The sequence below is a fragment of the Pelobates fuscus genome, chromosome 3, assembly GCF_036172605.1.
Source record: "Pelobates fuscus isolate aPelFus1 chromosome 3, aPelFus1.pri, whole genome shotgun sequence".
NCBI lineage: Eukaryota > Metazoa > Chordata > Amphibia > Anura > Pelobatidae > Pelobates > Pelobates fuscus.
The window spans coordinates 155,877,443-155,899,427 of NC_086319.1; the positions used below are offsets into that span (position 1 = coordinate 155,877,443).

Consider the following 21,985-nt stretch of genomic DNA (forward strand, 5'->3'; position numbering starts at 1 on the left):
ATAGACCCGTGACACTGCACCCCCCCCCCGACTCGCTCACACACATACTGCACCCCCTCAAAAACACTACCCTCCATACACAGAACCATTCAGACCATCTAGTCTGCCCAATTTTAAAAATAATTTCATTAGTCCCTGGCCTTATCTAATAATTAGGATAGACTTATGCATGTCCCATGCATGCTTAAACTCCTTTACTGTAACAACCTCTACCACTTTAGCTGGAAGGCTATTCCATGCATCCACTACCCTCTCAGTAAAGTAATACTCCCTTTTTTTTTTTTTAAACCTTTGCCCCTCTAATTTAAGACTATGCCCTCTTGTTGTGAGAGTTTTTCTTCTTTTAAATAAAGTCTCCTCCTTTACAGTGTTGATTCTCCTTATGTATTTAAATGTTTCTATCATATCCCCCCTGTCTCGACTTTCCTCCAAGCTATACATGTTAAGTTCCTTTAACCTTTCCTTGCAAGTTTTATCCTGCAATCCATGAACCAGTTTAGAAGCCCTTCTCTGAACTCTCTCTAAAGTATCAATATCCTTCTGGAGATATGGTCTCCAGTACTGCATACAATACTCCAAGTGAGGTCTCACCAGTGTTCTGTACAATGGCATGAGCACTTCCCTCTTTCTACTGCTAATACCTCTCCCTATACAACCAAGCATTCTGCTAGCATTTCCTGCTGCTCTATTACATTGTCTGCCTACCTTTAAGTCATCAGAAATAATCACCCCTAAATCCCTTTCCTCAGATGTTGAGGTAACATCCAGTAATGCCATTCCAAACTAAAATGTAATGAAAAATATATATTTTTGTCTGGGAAAGACACTCAAAACAGTTTAAAAAAAATAAATTAAAAGAAGAAGACTTGAATGCTTCTATAAACATCTAGAAGCTGGCCACCCAGGATCAGAACAAGAGCTCAATAACACCTACCTGCGATAGGAATCCCTCCAAGGCCTGTGCTGTGCTGAGAAGGATGTGTCAAGTCCAAGAAATTGCTGTTTGAGGTTGGATTTGCAGTGTGGTTCAAGTGCATGATGTTATTTCGTGGAAAGGCCATCCACGGATACCGTGCTGCCTGGCCAGGAAAACTGAATGAGTTATACACTGCTCTGTGCTGAAAGGGTGGGAACCTCTGTGGCAAAACTGAAAAGGTGCTACCAATGGAGTTGGTGTTGGGGACCGCTGCAGGGTGAAGAAAGCCAGAGCCTGGCCCTTTGGCAGTAGTGTGAGGAGAAGGATTCTGTAAAGATGTCGGTGACAGTAAGGGTTGGTCTTGGACAGACAGTTCTTTCTCAATTAAGTCTGCTAAGGCTTTTCGGGTGATATCGAAGGGATCAAAACCCAAGTCATCCTCTTGTTGTTTTGAAGAGCCAAAGCCAAATGCAGCTTGCCAGTCCGTTGAGGAGGAAACAGGGATGGTTTCTGTGTAGAGAAAGAAAATGTTGAAAGAGTAAAACCTATCTGGACTAAACACTTCACCCAGCCTTCACTAAATTGCAGCAGATTTCAAAAATCATACGAATGCTAAAAAATAAATTTCATGATCTTAAGGACCAGAGTATGATGTTGGCATAGGAAGTCTGATTTTAAAGGGAAATAATGACAAAGCATCAATTCATACAGAAGAATAGATTCACTATGTTGTGCTAGCTAACCTGCAAGTAAATGTACTTTAATTGTATATATATATTTTTTTTCTTATTAATTGGGTTCTCTCCTCTTTATAAGAAGCATAACAATAAAAACAACATATCTGAATGCTGAAACTGTTATGCACACTTTTAGCCTTGTCCCCTAACTGCATCACAGAAAGTTTGTCATGCAATGTGGGTTGCTGCAATAATAACTTAGGGCAGGCGGGTATGTGCATGTCCACTATGGTGGTCAGCTTGGATTAGGAGGAAGGCTGGCTTTAGCTGGGTAAACTATTTGTTCTAAATATTAGCTGGTAATTTCTGAAGCCCAATATATACACATTACAACTTGCTGAAGCTGACCAATTCCTTTTAAAGGTGCCAGAATCAATTTAAACAAATAATGTATGTAGAACAGTCATTAAAGGAACACTAGAGGGTGAGGAACACAACCGTATTCCTGACCCTATATTGTTAAAACCACCATTTAGGTGGCTTGCTCCACCTTAGGTCTCTTAAAAAGTAATAAAACTTACCATATTTCCAGCTCGACCGGAGCTGGCCCCACCTCCGATCCGCCTCCTTGCTGACAACAGAATTTATGATTTCAGCCAAATGTTTTTCCATTGGCTAAAAAAAGTCAAGGAGATGGGGCCAAACGCTGGTTTAGCAAATCAGCACCTCCTCATAATGATGCACTGAATTAATGAGGAAAGTTCAGCGTCTCCGTGCAGAACTTGAAGATACTGTGCAGCACTGCCCAAAGGAAGCACGTCCAGTGGCCATCTGAGGAAAGGCCACTGAAAATATCCCTAGGAGGCAATGTAACCAAAAACTCTGAAAAGGCAGTGTTTACATAAAAAAGGCCTGCAGGGAATGTTTATACTCACCAGAACAACTATATTAATCTATAGTTGTTCTAGTGACTATACTGTCCCTTTGACCTTAAATGATTTCTTGTTTTAAACATTAACTAGACATATACCTCAATGACATCAAAGTATTCTTAGATGCATAAAAAAAAATAAAAAATGTATACAGTTTATAGAGTACTACGTCAATATTGGCATGGTTGGTTAAAAGGGGGATTAGATTGCTGCCAATCTAGTTTTGCATGGTATCGTCACCTATAACTTAGAATACTAGCAGGATGCCAAGAACTGTAAGATGTTCTGATAAATTACTGATACTTTTCTTGGTCCTCCAAAATATTAATGAAACAAAACAAAAACTATTTCTGTGCAGAGTTTGGGTATTTGAATGTAGTAAGAATACTGTCCCTAGTACTACATCTAGCAATGAAAATATCCCCCCCCCCCCCCCCCCCCAACATCTTTTGCATGAGCAAAACAGTTTTCTTCATACAAAAGATCCCACATTTTATATAGCATAACAAACATGAATGAATTGTACCTGAAGTGAAGAGACTCTGTGGTTCTGGAGCTGTGGGCCATTCGCTGGATGTCTGTGGGGAGCTGGGAAAAGGGGGAAGCCCACTGGGGATGGGATTTGGGTGTCGGAAATTGTCAGAAAATAATGATTGTGATTCTGTCATTGCATCTTCAAAGGGGGATCGCGCACTGTGATTGGCTGAGCTGATAGGGATGACAGGATTTGGTTTTGATAAGCCTGGTGGTGGTGATGGTGTGTCACTCGTTAATATCTGCAACAGAAAGCAAAATAAATCTCAAGTAGGCTCAAATTAATGCTTTATATAAAGGCACTGTACACACACCTGCATTGTAAAACACAGCTACATTTAAATCATAGTGAACAAAAAATACACAATGTGAAAAACTCTTTGTGAGCAAGAGCATAAAGGCTGTAGACAATGAAAACGGGTATAAAATATGTATGTCCCATCAATGTTACACACTTCACTAAATATATTCTTTAATAGGAGAAATAGAAATTAAAAGGGTCAAAGTTTCCTAAAATGTAGTATGCTAAAATTACCAGTACAGGGTAAAGGCTCGATTATATATATATATAAATAAAAACAAAACAAAACAAAAAAAAAAACACTTTCAAAAGAAATGAGTACTTGTCAGACAGTAGGACGCATCCTCTTCCTGATCCAGCACAAAGCAGAAAGCAAAGCTTCTCATAGAGAAACACCAGATTCTCTGAGAAGTGTTGTGGGTACAGCGACTGCCACACATGCACAATGCCTCCCTATGAGAATAATTCAGTTGGTCAGGAGATCATAACTATAGATAATCTCCAGATAGGTGGAGTAAAGCTGCTGCAAGGATACCCTCTCACTATTGAATTACATGTAAGAAACCCTTTAAAGTCTGACTGGCTGATGATATCACAAATTCATTAGTTCTTAGCTCTCAAAGCATAGCACAGAATTAAGACATTTCACAATTTGGCTGTACACAAATGTAGAGTTGTGCTCCTATTTTTATAGGACGTTTCTGTAGTGTTCATTGTATTTATACCTTTTTGCTCTATTAACCAATTCAACACCAATGGAGCCATTTACAAAACCATTAATGTTCCTTGAACACTGGTTTGAACAAACCAAACAGTAATAACATACTGTTGCAAGAACTGCACTATTTAGAAGCCAGCATGGTTACTTACAAAAATTTTGCTTTTAAAATCTGCAACTTCTAAAATAATAAACACCCAAACACTCTAAATACTTTTCAACTCATGTTTTTTTCTATTCTGCAATATAAATACAATGCATAAACCAAAATGTTACAATGCCTGGTCTAGAGAAATCCCCTTTGACATTTTTGCTTACCTGTTGTAAGTTATCACCATTTCCTATACTTATAGATTCTGAAGATTTGTCAACCGTACTGGAAAAAAAAAATATAATAATAATAATTAAAACTGTGCATGACACATACAGCAAACTGAAACAATAACATACAGCAATGCTCCTTGTATTTTTAAATATTGAAAGAAACATAAGCACATAATCAACACTAACATCACAGATAAGGAACTATGCCAGTTCATAATTTAAAGGTACACTCAGGTTGCCAATGTAACTAACGTGCATTTGATAGGTTTTTGTTCATGTATTCAGGCTGCTTTTCTCACGGTTCCAATCTCTTTAAAAGAAACTGCAATGTTTTCATTGCAGCGTTGAGAGCTCCTCCAGTGGCAGTATGACTTCCGCTGCACAGATCAAGTAAAACCAGTCAAGTGATGTAGTAGCCCCATAGGAAAGAGCTGATTAAATGTTTTCCTCTATGCGCAGCATTGGACTGGACTATCAAGCTGAAGGCCCTGCCGCCTCCTCCTTGACATTGCAGGGGGAGGAGGGCTAAGCAGCGCCATGGGAGTCTTTCTTCTGGTTTAATTTTTTAACTTTCTTTTTTATATAGAGTACTCTGAAACTGTGCTTACTTGTACTATACTGCAGAGAATCTTACAGGATATTTTGAGCTCATCATACGAAAATCTATTTATAAAATCTTTTATTTAACAAGCTTGCACAAAACCCCAAAATAAAAAAAACAAGTACACAAAATGAACTTTAATGTATGTGTTAATTCCCTACAGAATTAGTAGTTGGGTATCAGATTCATCACCTTGTAATTCTGTTATGCTCAGAATAATTTGCACAGATACTATTTCAGATATATACTCTACTTTTAGAAACCACAGTAGTTGAATTAAAACAATTATCAAAACAATTCTCAACTAGCCTGCTCACAAGTTTTGCATGGAATCAGATATGTTTGGAACTAACTAAAAGCACCAAGTATAAAAAGAATTTTGATTAGGCTGTAGTACCAATATGAATTGAGGAAAATCAAATGTTTGCAAATACAGGGGCAAGCCATGTTATATTTGCATTTCAATCAATAAAAATGTAGCCATTTTACATATATATTTTGTAATTACATTGGTGCCATTTCACTATATTTTCTAGTAGCTCATCTGATATTTTTTAGATCATGAGAGCAGGGAGCATGAAACCCTGCACAACAATCTCACCAACGAGGCAGTGCATTACCATTTTTTTTTATGTGGGTAAAAATGTTTTTGCAGTTGTTTTTTTTTTTTTGAATTCTTTATTTTTGTTGTGCAAGATATAACAACAACACTTGGTCTGCCGCGACAGCAGGTGCAAGTGGAATAACGGCAAACATAGTAAATACAAGGTATGGCATGTGTGAAAACGGCACATTTTATAAGTATAGTAAGCAGGGCAATCCGGGCCGGTGTTTTACATAGTTGTGGGAGCAGTGAAAGCTGGATCATACAGCCTGGTGTTGTATTTGTTAGGCCTAACGCCTCGTATGTGCTAGTGGATGGGTGCTGGTATGGACTTTTCGGGCGGTATAGGCCTTTTGCTTCCTGATTTAGTGGATAGGGGAGCAGTGTGTGTCTTTCTATACAAGAGGCTGCCACCCGCTGGGTGTCTTGACGGCCTTGATGCTAGATCAAAGGGTGGGGTGGGGGGGAGGGGTAGTTAGAGGTTTTTCCTCCGTTTAGCAGGTATGTGTAATTAAGCATCATCTGGTATTGCGCTTAGTGACAGGAGTCTTCTAAGCTGATAATAATGATAGAACGGCATTTCAACAGTGAATTAAACATGAAAACAAACAGTTACTCAAATAAAATAATAATGTTGCGGTTTTAAGTCAGGGTAAACCATAAGAGAAAGTACATAACCGTTTCCAGGACACTGGTACAAACGGGTAAGTCCAGTTAAAGTTCAGCCGACCCCTGATACCGGGAAACGCTGGCGCTCTGTCAGGCAGTTCTTCTGGGTCTTGAGCACACGTGTGGGTTCACGCTTTTCCCCAGTGGGTCGTGAGGGAGCTCTCCGCTGGTTTCGTCTCCCTGGGTGTTGTCTCGCTGCATCTTGATTAGCTTTGCCGTTGCTTTGCAGTTGGGGTTTTAGTAGTGCCGAGGGGTTCCGTTCTTTGCGGCCGCATGGCCCGGCGTCTCCACTTCGGGGTTCGGCTCCGGTATGTGTCCTCGTGGTGTGTGGCTGCGCAGCTCCCTGTGATGCAGCGTTGGCTTGGAAGCGATGCTGAGAGCTGCGTTGATAGCCAGGAGTGTGGTCGGGTAAGACTTTTGAGAGTATCGGCGTCTTTTCCCGCCTTGAGGCCCTTTGGTGTCTGCGCTGCCGGACGGCCATTTTAGAGGCTTGGGGAACTTGCCTGTAGGACCTGCGTCTCGCTGCTGGACGTATCCAGGAGGCTACCGTTTGGACAGCTTGGCGGAGGGTTGCCCCTCTTCTGCGCAGAGCTGCCGTGAGGCCCGCACAGAGCTGGTCAAAGATTTCCATAGGGGGTTTACTAGGTTTAGGGTGGGTAGTCCGCTTTCTGGGTACATGCTGGGCGACCATTTTGGCTGGTCCCTGGTGAGTTTTTGCTCCATCATAGTGCTTAGCTGGCTTGCTCGCTTTCCCTACTGGTTTTCGTGTCCAGAGGGGACCGGGATGTCCCCCACCGGTCCATAGGGGGGGGGGGAAGGCTGAGGTGAGGTCGCTTGCGGGCTTTTGCGCCCTGGAGAGCTGCCGTCTCACCCTGGCTTCAGCCTCAGTAGGCCGCATTTGGATTTCGGTGTTGCCGGCTTCGGCAGGCCCCGGGGTGGTATCACTGGGTCCAGCGGGGTATCCCCGACGTGGGTGATGTCCCCCTGGGTATTTTTGGCTGGATGGCCGTCGCTTATAGCCCCGTATTTCGCCCGCCCGGCCGGAGCTCATGTCGGATGCGTCCATGCGGCTCGGCGGTCAGACTCCGCCCCCCCGTTTTTGCAGTTGTTTAGAAACAATAAGATTCTTTTTCTGGAGATGAGGTGGTAAGACAAAAATATGGTAAAAAAAAAAAATAAATAAAAATAAAAAAATCAATCAATGTCTGCTTAATTCTGTAACGGATATGAGTTCTGCAGGGCCCCTCCCACCTCATCAGTAGCAGTTTATAGAAGCTTACTTGAGAGCATCTAGGCATGTAAAAAAAAAAAAAAAATGGCTACTTTGAAATCTGCCATGTTGCAGTAGATTTTTGCACATGCGCCTAGTGATCTTTAAGAAGGAATTTCTGTTAATTTTATTGAGTTGCCAATAGGCCAAGCTGCCCATAAGTAGAGTCATGCTATATGGCCTGTATATATTCATGGTCCATCAATGGCTCATAGTACCAGGGGGGCTGGGTTACAGTGCCCTCAGGAGAGAGAGGCATGCAGCCCCTGTCCCCTGACAAATTTAAGTGTATAATATCTTTTTTATCTCCCCCCCAATAGCCCCAGTGATTGCCTGAGAGCGGAATAAACAGTAGAATTTACTCAATTATAGAATTCATGTATATAAAGTCAGGGAGCCCAGGCGTTGCAAAGGGTTGGGGAACATTTCTAACACCGAGCACTGTGATACTAATAGCTTTAATAACTCCTACTGCACATATTCACTTTCTTCTTTAAAGTGCTGTCACACACGCTGTGGCTAGTTAAAAAAGTAGTAAAGCTTCAACTGTAGGACTGTGGCTGAGAACTGATCTGATTCCAATAAATAATTATTGTTAATTCTGTTACCCATGTGAGCTACTTGTTGGTTCCACATTATCACTGCAGATTAATTGTATTGCCAGCTGCAAAGGTAACAAGTGTACCAGTACCCTTCTGCTTCAACCCTGTTTACACTGTGTGTTGAGTGCTAATTGAGTAGCTAACATGTTTTTATAACAGCAGCAATATTTAATAGAAATAAAGTTATAATCGCATGAGCACTACTGAAGATGAGATCATGAGAGGGAGAGCAAAGAGAGAGATGGAACATTATACAGAGACATGTACTGTGTTGGTATCTCTGTATTGCAGTTTTATGTAATTCATCACAATGATACTGGGCTGTGTGGGATAGTTATGAGTATCCCCTTACAGTAGTACCCAGCTCTAAGTATTATTCCTCTGTATTCCACTCAGCTCTATCTATTGTATGGGAATCTATGTAGTCTACCCATCTCTGTGTATGTTATAGGTATCTTTGTATAGAAAAGCAGAAATAGGCGCTCACTACAATAATACAAAAGTGGGCAGCAGTAAGTCAGCGAGGATTCCCAAAACCTCGCAGACGATACAAATTATAACAAAGTGACAAAGCGCGCCCAAAAAGGTGTAGAATAAATGTACAGCACCCTTGTGTTAATACAAATGCATATATTTACATCTACTTTATTGAGGTTGGTTTATACAGGTATTGAGCAATTTTGTAACCTCAAAATGAGAGAAAAAGAAAAAGACAAATAGTGCAATATGTAACTATATATGCATTACTTTGTATAAAGTGTATAGAGGACTAACTCACACTTTACTGAGCTACTAAGAGCTCTGCTGTAAATTGCCTGGACGGTACAATCACCGTCTTAAGATACGTGGAGCTTTGTTGTAATTGCCGTCCAATATATATTGGAAAAATAAAGCAGAAAAAGGCTTATGGTGTAGTATGTCTATACACAAGGTAGGTAGTAAATAAATGGTATCCTACTTACAATTTTGGTGCGTTGGTGGTATTATCCCCACCTGGGATATGGAGGATAAACCAGGAAATATGATGACAAGTATAAGCTAATAAAACAATAAAATTAATCAAGGTACACAGAAGTTTAACCTCAAAGTCTTCAATTTAGTGCCAAATTGCTTTACACCTTCTCTTACGTTTCATTCAGAGACTTGAATTAGGAAGCATCGGCTAACGCTCTCAGCTTAACTTTCACTAAAGGGAGTGATAACGATACATATCTTTCTCAATGTTTTATGAAAAGGCAGCTAATGAGTCTGGTCTGAGGCAACCGGATTGAAACTTTGTATTGGAACGGAAGTGAAGGGGCATAGGGATTGGGCACTGGAATTAAGTCTTTGTGGTTAAACCATTCGTTAGCAGTTTAACCCCTTCAGTCACCCGGGAACTCCTTCATTCTGATGGGGTTATGTTGCTTGCAGTGATCCTATAAATCTTTGCTTTGCAGCATGTTATCAGTTGGCAACACTCTGCACCTATGTGTTATGTCCTCCATTCTCTTTATGGTTTGTACCCTGATCAATATTCATGACATATGAAAAGTCACATCTAGTATAAACCATTATATATTCAAATGATGGAAAATAATGAATTTGGATAAATAATAAATAGATGCAGAAGACAGAGAGCAAAGAAGGACAAAAACAAAGAAAAGCCCCACAAAAACGCTTATTATGCTAGATAACATAAAATAAAAACATGGTTTGAAAATTAGCACCTTGGATTTTGAGCATGCGTGCATACACAATGCAATGCCATCCAGGGGTGAGAATGGGACCTAATCCAGCACTTAATAGGCTGAGATTGAGATCACAGAGGTCCCATATCGTGCTCCAGTCAGAAAACTGAAATTTGGCCTAGTCTGCTACCCATGCAAATTTAGTCACTGTACGTAGGAAGATAAAACACAAATGGTACTATAATGCCAACTTAACTTGTTCCTCGCAGGGACTGGCAGTAAACGGAGGCTGTGTTGGACTGCTGTTGCTAAATTAAGGGTGGTGCCAAGCTGAAAGAATTTTATATTTAGGGATAAAATGCCGACTGTAGTAGAATGGAAAAATGCAGCTGCTGTACCAACACTATTTGAATGGGAAAATTAAAGTAAATAACTATTTAACTGTAATTATGTGGCTTCTCCAAGGACTGGGGAACAGCCAAGCAAATAATCCTAGAAGTCAATCCAGGCTTGCCACGGTTAAAAATTGGATAGCTGGGCTACCGCAAATCCAGCTGAACAGGGGTCAAGGGAATATACAGTTCAGACCTTTCATTCATAAAAGATATGAATGATAACATTCAATTTGCTAACAGATGTCTCAGTAATGCTTGTATTGGTTTGCTGAATAGGATTTCTACTTGTTAAAAAAATCCCTAACTAAATATGGCTGATAAGACACAATCTCCTATTTTGAATAGAGAGCATGTCCAAGATAATGGGGACACACCAAAGAAGAGCTTGTGGGTGGCTATAGCTGCATCCATTTTTTTTTTTTTTTTTTTAAATCGCTGTAGTTATAATCAATATACTAAAAGAGAGACATAGGTAAGGAACACTGGTAAGTTATGTGTCCCTACAAAGAAACATTAGTAGGTGGTAGTAGTAGGTGTAATGTATTTCATTCAATAAACGAATAGAGGTTTTTGTGTTGTACAAAAGCATTATAAACAAAGTATGTCATAAAGAGCTCAATAAATCTCAGATGTAGTTGGGATATCCATAAACATGAAAATCATTGTGCCTCAATGACACATCCCATCTGACAAAATGTTTTGATCATCGATCCTAGAATCAACTATAACTATGATCACTGAAGTACTGGTGAAATCAAGAATAACAAGGTTTGTTCCATAAGTTTAAGTCAACTGAATATAAGAAAGCAGATCTGTTTGAAAATCCCACGAAGAAGTCAAAGCGGTCTGAAGACACATTAAAGAAAATAGGCTACTGTAAGTCAGGGTTAAAAAAAAATAAAAAAATAGGGCTTTTCAAGGTGCTTTTACAAAGGAAATGGTAGGTTAGTGACAAAAAGATTAGTTAACTTGTAGTGTAGGAATTTCATAGTTATTAACAATATTTTAAATGAAATACACAGGACTAAGTGAAGAAATAAATGCCTGCCGTGTTTATGCTACGATGTGATCAAATGTGTGCATGTCTCTCCCTTAATATAGAACTGTGAGCATCTCTACACAGAGAAAAAAAAAAAAAAAATCGGAATTGTAAAATTCTTTGAGTTTGTGAGTCCACAAAACGCATAAGGCATTACATGTTCAGTTTTTTCATCACTTTGTATGTATTAGATTGAGCAAGAGGGGCATCTTTAAGTATTCAAATACATTAAAAATAGTCACAATTTAAATCAAAGGAGTAATTTCTTCACTTTTTCCAAATGCCATAAAGAACCATTAATCGATTGGAGTGACAAGGTGTAAAAGAAGTCACGAGACGTCATGAATGGTTGAAAGTTTCAATGGGGAACATTAAGTGGCAAGATCGTCACATGCTTGAGAAACCATTTTAATATTAGAATAATTCTCTAATCATTCAAGGTACTTGACCTGCATGTTTTACAAATCCACGTACCTTGTATCTTCCTCTATCACCCTGCCAAATTTGGCAACATTATGTTCAGCGGTTTCCCAAAACAGCCTAAAATTTGTGAAAAACAGTGTTTTTAGCAAATAAAACAGGGACAAGATATGTGAACACAGGGTGGGGACAAAGAACTTCAGATCCAGAACATCTTAAAAGGGCTGCTGAATTCATAAGTCTGCATCAAATGCCAGAGAATGAAATAAAGAAGTACCAGGAACACAAATCTAAATGATGGTTTGTTCTACGTTTGCCAATAATATCACCTCTTAAGATCTAGGTTCCACATATTTCTTGTTATGGACAATCACATGTAATTGGTCTTGAAGGAATTGGGTAGGAGATATGGACATATATACACCCAATCTCTAAAAGGGTCAGATTTAATGCTTACATCCATCACTGTATGTGTATATATTTATATTCTTAACAAAATGTGTTGTGAAACTGACCATCGTTTTGTTTTTCTTTGGACAAAAACATAGATTTCTATAAATTATATTAATATATAACCACATAGACCCATATATATACATATATATATATATATATATATATATATATATATATATATATATATATATACACATATATACACACACACACAAGGAGATTATTAGCTCCTCTTCGCAATGGTGGCACTGTTTACACCAGTATAGTGTTGTAAAAAAATATTAGGTATATCAGAAAAAAAACATCAATCCTTTCGTGTTACATTGTGTATTTCATGGGTCCAGTTACACAGCCTACGTTGCTCAACTATATAAGGGTATTTGCATTAAAGAGGTGGACACTACCCGAGATTATAAATTATATTTAAAGTAGAGTCGTTGAGGAGACAACTTGGAATGTGGGAGTTTTGAAACTCGAAGGCCGAAGTAGAAGAAGATGAAATGGGACCATTTGGGTAAACGCATAAATGAAGAGGAAGAACCGAAGACTAAAAGTTGAATGGGGAGATAAAATGAACCACCTAAAAAGAAAAGAGAGGCAGTTCAATTACCCAAAGTCTGAGTCAGGACCGTCAGGAGTCATGTGATCTGGATCTACGCCATTGTCTAATAAAGGTGGAGATTTCCTGTCGTTGGCAGACCTGCTTGAGCTCTGTAATGATGGCCATGCTTCTTTGTTATTACTGTCGGGTCTAAAACAAACAAAAATGCGGAAAAAATACAAAAAGAAGAAAAAACAGAAGAGAAAAATAAAGAGATGAAGGAATGAACTGAAATCTGTGACAAAAATGTGGAGAAAATGCATGTGGAAAAGTGTAGTAACAAAATAAAACCTCTCTTTCTAAAGATAACAGATTCAAGCTGGATGAAACCAGAAACCTACGTAAGCATAACAGTCATACAAAGACTACAACACGATGTGTAAAGAGTGGGAAATCAGTGATACAAACTGAAGACTAAAAATTTAAAACAGTCTAAATTGAAAACTAAAAATGCAATTAAATAAAATATAAAAAAAAAAATGTAAGATGTAAAATAAGAATTATTGTAAATACAAACTAAAACATGGCTCTACATAAATAAATCTGATGTTCCCTACTTCAAAGCTATGGTTACAAGCCCCAACCAATGTAATATTTAAAAATAAGAGATTCCTACTTGTCCACAAGATTCTCAATGATTATGTTAAATTGTTCCTGCTATTACATATATACTAGAGGCACTCCCTTTCTTAAGACCTTTGATTTCTGAATGTCTTGCTAGTGTCCTCGTTCTAAGCATGATTTCAAATGTTTCTCATAGAGGAGCACTGGGTTTAATTTCTATATGAGAAATACTGGATTTGTGAAGTGTAGCAAATGCCACACATTCACTGAAGGCCCATAATGCTTCTGATTGGACCAAATATCATCAACTCACCCACATTAAAAATATGCTTTTTTTAACATTAGGGTGTACAATTAAGACTTTAAGACCATTCCTGCTATGTTAAAAAGACTATTTGACAATTGGCCCTTATTTACACCTATTTTAAGTCACTGGTCTCCAGAATGTGACATCGTTCTAAATAATGTTTCCCCCCAATAAATATTGGTTCACATTTTCTATCGTGACTCAAGTCCATCGAGTGTTCTACTGTCTATTCCAGCGTCTCGGCTTCACTGGCCAAGCTGCTTATCATCTACGGATGACGTTGTCAGCCAAGTGCCATTATCAATTAAGGATCGTAAATTAGGCCAGTATTTTAGCAGCACAGAAAATAAAATAGAAACGGCATAGAAGAGTTATAGAAATAGATAAATGTGGACCACCTAGGTTCGTGCACAAGATGTAAGGTAAGATGTATTGATATTTTATAGGGGGAGATGACATTTGAGAAACTGTGTATAAGATGCCCAATATTGAACAAGTTATGTTAATAACAATATATAAAGACCAAAATATACCACTAATTGTGAGTTTTAGGTTAACAACAATGAGAATAGAAACAATTATATTGAAGTTTGAAAGAAAAACAGACATGTTCTACTGCACTAAACTGACTGGTAGTTTTATTATATAAACAAAACAATGTGTTTGCGACACCAGCACTCCAATATGAACAGATTCTTTCAGCAGGACTCTAAATTTGCTACTAGAAAGATCTAAGAGTTCCTGGTACTGTAAATCTGGATGGCAAACCGTTCGCTAATTAAAGATGAATTTCTAACCACAAGGGCTGTATTTCCACTCTCCACTGGCTAGTGAACAATGTAAGTTTTAAGCCCTGTTTTCAGAATTACAAAAGGTAACATTTGACTAGCTATAACCGCTTAAACACAATATACAAAACAGTAACTGCAGTAGCATGGACTAATTGAGAGTACACACTTATGTAATACACAAATCTCTCTTTTACAATTTGAAGTCCTATGGCTATTAGAAATGTAGAAGAAGGTACATATGTATATTTTCCCATAACACTTTTTTTTTACCTTTCATATTACATAATTTAGGGTTAAGGCCGTGTTGAGGTTAATTGTTAGTGTCAGGGTACAGTATGGGGTTAATGTTTATTGATAGTGTAGTGCAGGGGTAGTCAACATTTGGCACTCCAAATGTTGTGGACTACATGTTCCCTGATACTTTGATGTAGCCTAAAACACATGGAGTGCGGAAGGTTGCCTACCCCTATGGCATGTTGGGGTAATGTAGGGGTTAAATAGGTAGTTGTATTGGGCTACAGTTAGGGTTGCTCAAAGGACTTTAGTGGAGGTGAACCCTAGGACACACATTTTCCAGTGGTGCCTGATTTTAGCAGGAGTATGGGTCCCCAGTGGCAAAAATCTCAGCTGGTTTCATCAAAACAGCACAGATAACACTGGTGAGTCTATCACTCACTGACCTATGACCAACCAGGACACACGTCCCAGTATGCCTGAAATCAGATTCTAAAACACAGTCTGCCTCTAAAATATATCAGAGCAAAAACACATTTAGATGGGGTTAAAATCTGTTTTGTTTGTTTTCATCTAGGGAAACTGGGGTTGTTACAAGCTGGTGGATTCACTTTTGGCTTAACTGTTTAAAACTATACAAGACCATAGCCAAATGCAACTGCTTTTAAATAGTTGGTAGTGAGCTAGAGAACTGCATGACTTAAATGGAGAGGGCAGCTAAGTGAGAACACACTCCTGGGGAATATAATATATAAGAAAACCAATGGATATTGTTCTCACCTACACATCTCAGAAGTCATAAAAGAAGAAAAATAGATTACAAGTACACATACTCCTTTAACGTTTGCTGCTGTTACTTACACATCGTACCTCTGTATCGCTGTCACTTTGTTTTTGTTCTTGTCGACTGTACCCGTAGACAGCTGCAAGAAGTTTGGATTTAGTTTGTAAAGTTCCTGCAGCAGCTTCTGTTCGTATTCCTGATGTTTGCCAGCCTGTATAACAAAATATATATTACATTCCACTAAATAGTAGGGTTGGTTTGTTTAATAGCTAGAACCGGAATCTGACATGCCAACCAAAAAACTAAAATTAAAAAGTTAATTAACAGGCATGCATTTGCAAGCAACAGCCATTGATTAGCTCCAATGCTGGCTAATCACACTGACAGTCAGTCATACTATTCACTTGCCTTAGTTGCCAGTAAAGGAAATGTGAACATTGTGACTGGTTGTCATATTGATCTTTCAGACTGGAGCTCAATCTACTAAACAGCTCATTCTTAGGGCTAGAAATAACATCAAAGTTAGATTGTGGTTAGCATGGTGAAACTATGGCGAGTATAGCGCCACAACACTAAATGGCATTATCAAAAAAAAAAAAAAAAAAAAAAATGGGTATCTGAAGTAGTGACACACAAGAACTCTGAAATTGACATTTAAAAAAAATAAATAAATATATATATATATTATTTTGCAAACTTTTGTTACATTTGCCAGAAATTGGTGATGAAATGGACAAGTAATATGCCCTTTATTAACAGGCCCAAGTTGCCTTGTTTTGCAAGTGGTATACCATGATAGGGACAGGCAGACTAGGTGGCTGGCTAGATCATCTCTAATTTGACAAAGGCCCCAAAAATCTATTGGTGAAATTTGTAGATTTTAAAACTGAAGTACACATATGTAATTTAACTCTATCTTCTCAAAAAAAAAAAAAAAAAAAGTTGTACACAGAGGATATTGCTGTACTCTGCGGCAGTAGCAGTGTACAGACCTTGATTCTTTACAGTAGTGGGATACACTATCTAAATTTACCCCAAAAAATGAAATGTAAAATAAATAAAACAAAAACACACAAAAAAATATATATAACCGGCCTATACGGCAGAGGAAAACAATAACATAAAAAGTGTCAAAATGTCCCTAGTTACCTTGGGGCAGACGGGGGTGTGTATAAGCATATACTCTTGTATAGTGGCAGTAGTTTCAAAACAAACTTTCACTTTAAAATGGAAAACCCGCTGCTTATATTTGTCCTAATACATTCAAAATGTTTTTATTTAATTTTTTAAATCCACAATTTAAATCCTGAACCTACTAGGCATTTTAGAAATCAGAAGTAATACATAAATTTAATTTGAGATATGTTCAAAGTTGCGCAGAAACATGCACTTTAGGTCAAACAGTGTTTGGAAACAGACAGTCTCTATGGACTTGACTGCTTCACTCCCAGCACAGAAGCAACAAAGTCCATGGAGACTTTTCTGTTTTCAAACACTATCCGACTCAAGGAGAGTTCCTCTACCCCGTGTGATTGGCTCTGAACACCACTTCTGATGTCAGCCAAGCAGGCAGATCAGGGGCAGAGCCAGGAGCAGCATACTGAATTAAATGCAAGATTTTGCTATATTTAGGAGTGCAAGGGGGGGCAGATGGTTGCTTTAACATGATCGGGTCAGGAATACACGTTTGTGTTCCTGACCCTATAGTGTTCCTTTAACATTTGTCTGGAAACACAACAGCTCCTAGTTGCACATCCCCCCTTAAGACCTTCTTCACAACTGGCATCATCATGTATAGTACAACAACAGTGAACACTTCTCTATTGCGAAGGGTTGTAATTGTGAACTTTGGCAGATAGATATACTGCCCCAATGCCACTTGAGGTATAATAACAGCCTCCAACTACAAATGACCCATTGTGCCATTTCTCATGCGGCAGTGGTGGCATCTATGCAAAACTGATCAACCGTATTATTGCAACTTTGATGACCGTCACAAAGGATGCATGACGATCGCAGGTTTTGATAAGCGCAGTTTTCTAAACCAAACCAATGTCAGGCTGTGAGTGAATGTTTATAATTTTCTTTAGGTTTTACTGGCATGTCATTCTATAATTGTTTTGGCAATCTTTATACAATTGTTCAAAACCTCAAAACTCAAGGTATCTAAATGAGGACAGAGCACAACACACCATAATATAATATATAAAGCATATATATTTATATTATATATAAATATGGTTAATTATCCATATTACATGAATAATTAACAAGTGAAAATACTATATTTTGTAAAGGACCCTTTAGAGCTCTTTTTTTGTCATTCTTTCTTTTATTGAGGCACAGTGCAGTACAAAAACATAGAAGCAAAGAGGAATCATATCAGGTGTACACATGGAGATTACACAACAGATCTGCATAATGACAAACTTTATTTTTTTTAAATAAACATGCCAAGCTAACACATCTAGACTTAAATCAGAACAATACTGTGAGGCATATAAGATATACTCGATGCACGGAGAAGTAAACTAGTGAGAGATATGTTACAGGATATATAAGCTGGGTGATGGATGGTAACAGGGCTCCAGATGAGAATCATAACAACACGCCCTTTAGAGCTCTTATGTGCTATACTTAAAGGACCACTCTAGGTACCCAGACCACTTCAGCTTAATGGTCTGGGTGCCCGGTCCAGCTAGGGTTAACCTATTTTTTTTCAGAGAAACTGCTATGTTTATAAATGGGTTAATCCAGCCCTCAAAGCCTCTAGTGGCTGTCTCATTGACAGCCGCTAGAGGCGCTTGCGTGATTCTCACTGTGAAAATCACAGTGAGAGCACGCAAGCGTCCATAGGAAAGCATTGATAATGCTTTCCTATGAGACCGGCTGAATGCGCGCACAGCTCTTGCCGCGCGTGCGCATTCAGCCGAATGAGAGGATCGGAGGAGGATCGGAGGAGAAGAGCTCCCTGCCCGGCGCTGGAGAAAGGTAAGTTTTAACCCCTTTCCTCTCCCCAGAGCCCGGCGGGAGGGAGTCCCTGAGGGTGTGGGCACCCTCAGGGCACTATAGTGCCAGGAAAACGAGTATGTTTTCCTGGCACTATAGTGGTCCTTTATTCAATAAGACTTCACATCTTGCAGTGCTTCATTTAGATCATTTAGCTTTACACTACAGGGCAGTGTTTTTCAACATGTTTGCCAAGAAAACATTTACTCCATGGTTGGATCTGGAAATGTGGGATATATTTTTCCTCACCGAAGAAATCAATGCTGTATGGAATCAACATGTTTAATGATGGTATTGAAAAAAAAAAAAAAAAAAAAAAAAAAAAATCAGAATCACTAATAGTGTTAAATTGTGTTAAAGTTCAAGTGTGATAATATGTAAAACCTATGTAATTCTCACCTGCATTTCTTCTTTTGTGAAGCTAGCTGCCTCGTCCCCCAATTCATGTAAATACATACAGTCTGGCTTTGGACACTGCATATTCTTTAAGAAATAGCTGCAGTATTTTGTAGTACCTAAAGAAGCCTTGAGAAAAGTGAAACAGATAGAAATTATTGGGTTATTTAAGGGTAAGAAAAAAAAAATTTGCTGTTAAAATCTTTATTTCCACTGAGCATGATACTGCCTTAATGAGAAATTATAAAAATATGTCATTATGACCCAGCTTTAAAAGTCCTGTATCCAAATGGAATATCCTACTTATTTAACGAAGGTGGGCTATATAAAGCTGCAAATACAAAATAAGAAAGACATTCCATAATAGCATAGGATCAGATGATGATTTATAAGGGGTCATGACAGTGGTCCTTAAGGGTACAAATATAAAAGCATTAAATGGAGGTGGTAAATTTTCCTGTAAAAAAGTTATTTGTGTTCGCAGCATGAATGTCCATACAGTACTATTACAATGTTGAAACCAGAACAGCACAAGTAAATCTTTAAAAGGGACACTATAGGCGGCAACAACAACTGTAGTTTAATTGATTGGTTTTAGTGCATAGATCATGCCCCTGCAGTCTCAATGCTCAATTCTCTGCCATTAAGAATTAAATCACTTTGTTTATACAGCCCTAGTCACATCTACCCGATTGTGATGCCTTCCTAAGCACTTCCTGCAAGAGAGATCTAACATTTAAACATTGTTTAATGCACACTGTTTAATTAGAATGAATATCCTACGGTTACTAGCCTTCTAGAGCCTGCAGGAGCCATTCAGGAGCCATCTGTGTATGACTAAAGCTCAATTTATAGAGGAGTTAAAAACATCTAAAGCAAGTTAACATCTGATTGAAAATTAAACCTATTTTCATGCAGACTGTGACAGTCACAGTAAGGGAGCCTGTGCAAAGCACTGCATAAACAAAAGTGATTTAACTTTTAAATGCCAGATAATTGAGCAGTGAGACTGCAGGGGCATGATCTATATCCCAAAATGGATTTATTACGCTAAAGTAGTGTTGATGCTTTAATTCAATGCATTTCTATGATTAGACGCTGATTGGCCAGGGCCAGCACCATTAAGCTGTCCCAATAAACAAGTTTGGCATTCACTTTCTAATTGAGCAGAAAATGGCACAAGACTAACATGCGTGGCTGACCAAGTAACTGGAAAGACACGTGTTGCTGGAGCTCTGGTTGGTAGAAGAATAAAACTCGACAACTCACTGCGAATAACTGACCGTCAACATCCAGAAGAGCTACCCCAACCAGAAGACATAATGGGCAAGAAAAATAAAAGGTTCCGGCTACCCGAGGGTCCTGGACTGCCTGACATACAGCTCTCATTCGAGAGGCCTACTACATACGGGCCGCCTAAAATGGCGCAGGCAGTGCAACCAGAGGAGGAGTACACGGAGGAATAACATGAGGGAGAATCCCGCACCTCCTCACACCCCAGCGATGCTGATCGCGATTCAGAGTCTGAGGATGACTCGACACCCTCCACAAGAGGCGATATCAAAAGGTTGCTCCAAGACCTCCGCAAAGTGTGGAAGGAGGATCTCCATGAGGCACAACAGGAGATAGGTGTTGTGACTCAGAGGGTAACAAGGGTGGAGATGAGAGAGAAAGCCAGAGACGAAAGGATACAGGGTACAGAGACAAAATTAACAGAGCTTACTCAACAAGTCCGACAAATGCAGAGAACCATGGCATCCATGGAATCAAGGCAAAGACGCCGGAACTTCATATGGTGTGGGATCCAAGAAGAGGTCAGTGGGGAGGAGCTCCTACCATATGCCCAGAGACTCATCCATGCTCATAGCGGCTTTCGGGCATCCGAAAGGCCGCTACGGCACCGGCTGACGCACCGAGGGATGCCTTGACAAAGGACATAGCGGTTCGCAACGCAATCTTGGCCCGCTCACAGGTGATGGGCACAGTCAAGTTTGAGAACAGTGTGGTAACAATATATGGTGGCATACCATTTGCGGTGCTGATGGAGAAATGCAAACTGGCACCAGTCGTCAACAGTTTAGAAACCGAGATGGAGTACAGATTTAGCCTTATAAGTCCCAAATGGAGACCAACTATACACTCTCACATCAGAACAAGACCCTGCGCACACTCTGGGACAAACTGAGGACCAACCTTGAAACCCCGAGCACAACAGCTGATCCCACCCCAAACAATAAGTGGACAACCAGGGGGAACCTGGTTGTTTTGGGTGAGAGGAAGCGCTCAAAAGACGCTACCCAAGATACGACTTTCTGGGCGATTTAGACCATGAAAGTGGAGGTGAAAACTACCCGCTCGAGCCCAACCTAAAAGCAGAGGACGATATTGTGTTTAACCACGGACTTTACGACCTGCCACTTGCCACAGAGGCTCTTAGCTGAATGAGTCTGCTCCTAATCATTATAGCTCACTGCATCACGCCACTTCAGTTAAAGTGGCCACCCCAGGACGCAACTAGTAACCCCACACCATAATGTTTTGTTTGTCACAATGCTATTCCCACAATGTTATTGTTTATGTTCTGCTGACGTTCATGTTCCATGTCTGCCGGATGGTGAACCGCACGGTCTGACAAATTTCTTCACCAGTTACTGACCTGCAATATAACTGTGTGTATAAAGCTAATAAAATACAAATTTAAAAAAAAAACATATACACATATCTATATCTCTATCCATCTATATTTCTTAAAATTTTCCAGGTATCCCATAGAAAACAAAAACTGGATGGTGATGTCTAGTTTTCTCTAGCACATAATTCTTTATAATAAATGTCTGATAACTTAGTACACTCAAACTCATCTGGCTAGATTACCGTATATACGAGTATAAGCAGTTTTTTAGCAAATTTTTTTGTGCTGAAAAACCCCAACTCGGCTTATACTCGAGTTAATGTCTGCAATTTACATTGCCATAATACAGACAGGGGGCTGTGGGGGCTGCAGAAATCTTACTTACCTCTCCTGCAGCTCCTGTCAGCTCCCTTCTCCTCCGCGGCGGTCCGTTCAGCACCTCTGTCAGCTCCCAGTGTAAATCTCGCGAGAGCTGCGGGGTCATAGTGCGGCTCTCGCGAGACTTACACTGAGCTGACAGAGGGAGCTGCACGGACCGG

The 21,985-nt window shown here is 39.4% G+C and overlaps 1 protein-coding gene across 7 annotated transcripts in view; it reads right to left on the reverse strand.

Annotated features, from left to right (window-relative positions):
* The window catches only part of CNOT4 (CCR4-NOT transcription complex subunit 4), a 103,254-nt gene that overhangs the window by 24,833 nt on the left and 56,436 nt on the right, over positions 1 to 21,985 (reverse strand). For 2 of the 7 annotated variants that reach the window (XM_063447562.1, XM_063447559.1), the window contains exons 6-12: positions 18,818 to 18,943; positions 15,487 to 15,620; positions 12,739 to 12,879; positions 11,727 to 11,792; positions 4,397 to 4,454; positions 3,052 to 3,301; positions 935 to 1,426 (exon numbers count right to left, since the gene is read on the reverse strand). In XM_063447562.1, coding sequence (XP_063303632.1) covers positions 935 to 1,426; positions 3,052 to 3,301; positions 4,397 to 4,454; positions 11,727 to 11,792; positions 12,739 to 12,879; positions 15,487 to 15,620; positions 18,818 to 18,943 — 1,267 coding nt within the window. The remainder of the gene's footprint in view (positions 1 to 934; positions 1,427 to 3,051; positions 3,302 to 4,396; positions 4,455 to 11,726; positions 11,793 to 12,738; positions 12,880 to 15,486; positions 15,621 to 18,817; positions 18,944 to 21,985) is intronic. The other 5 variants (XM_063447566.1, XM_063447563.1, XM_063447564.1 and 2 more) reach the window with 3 other exon arrangements.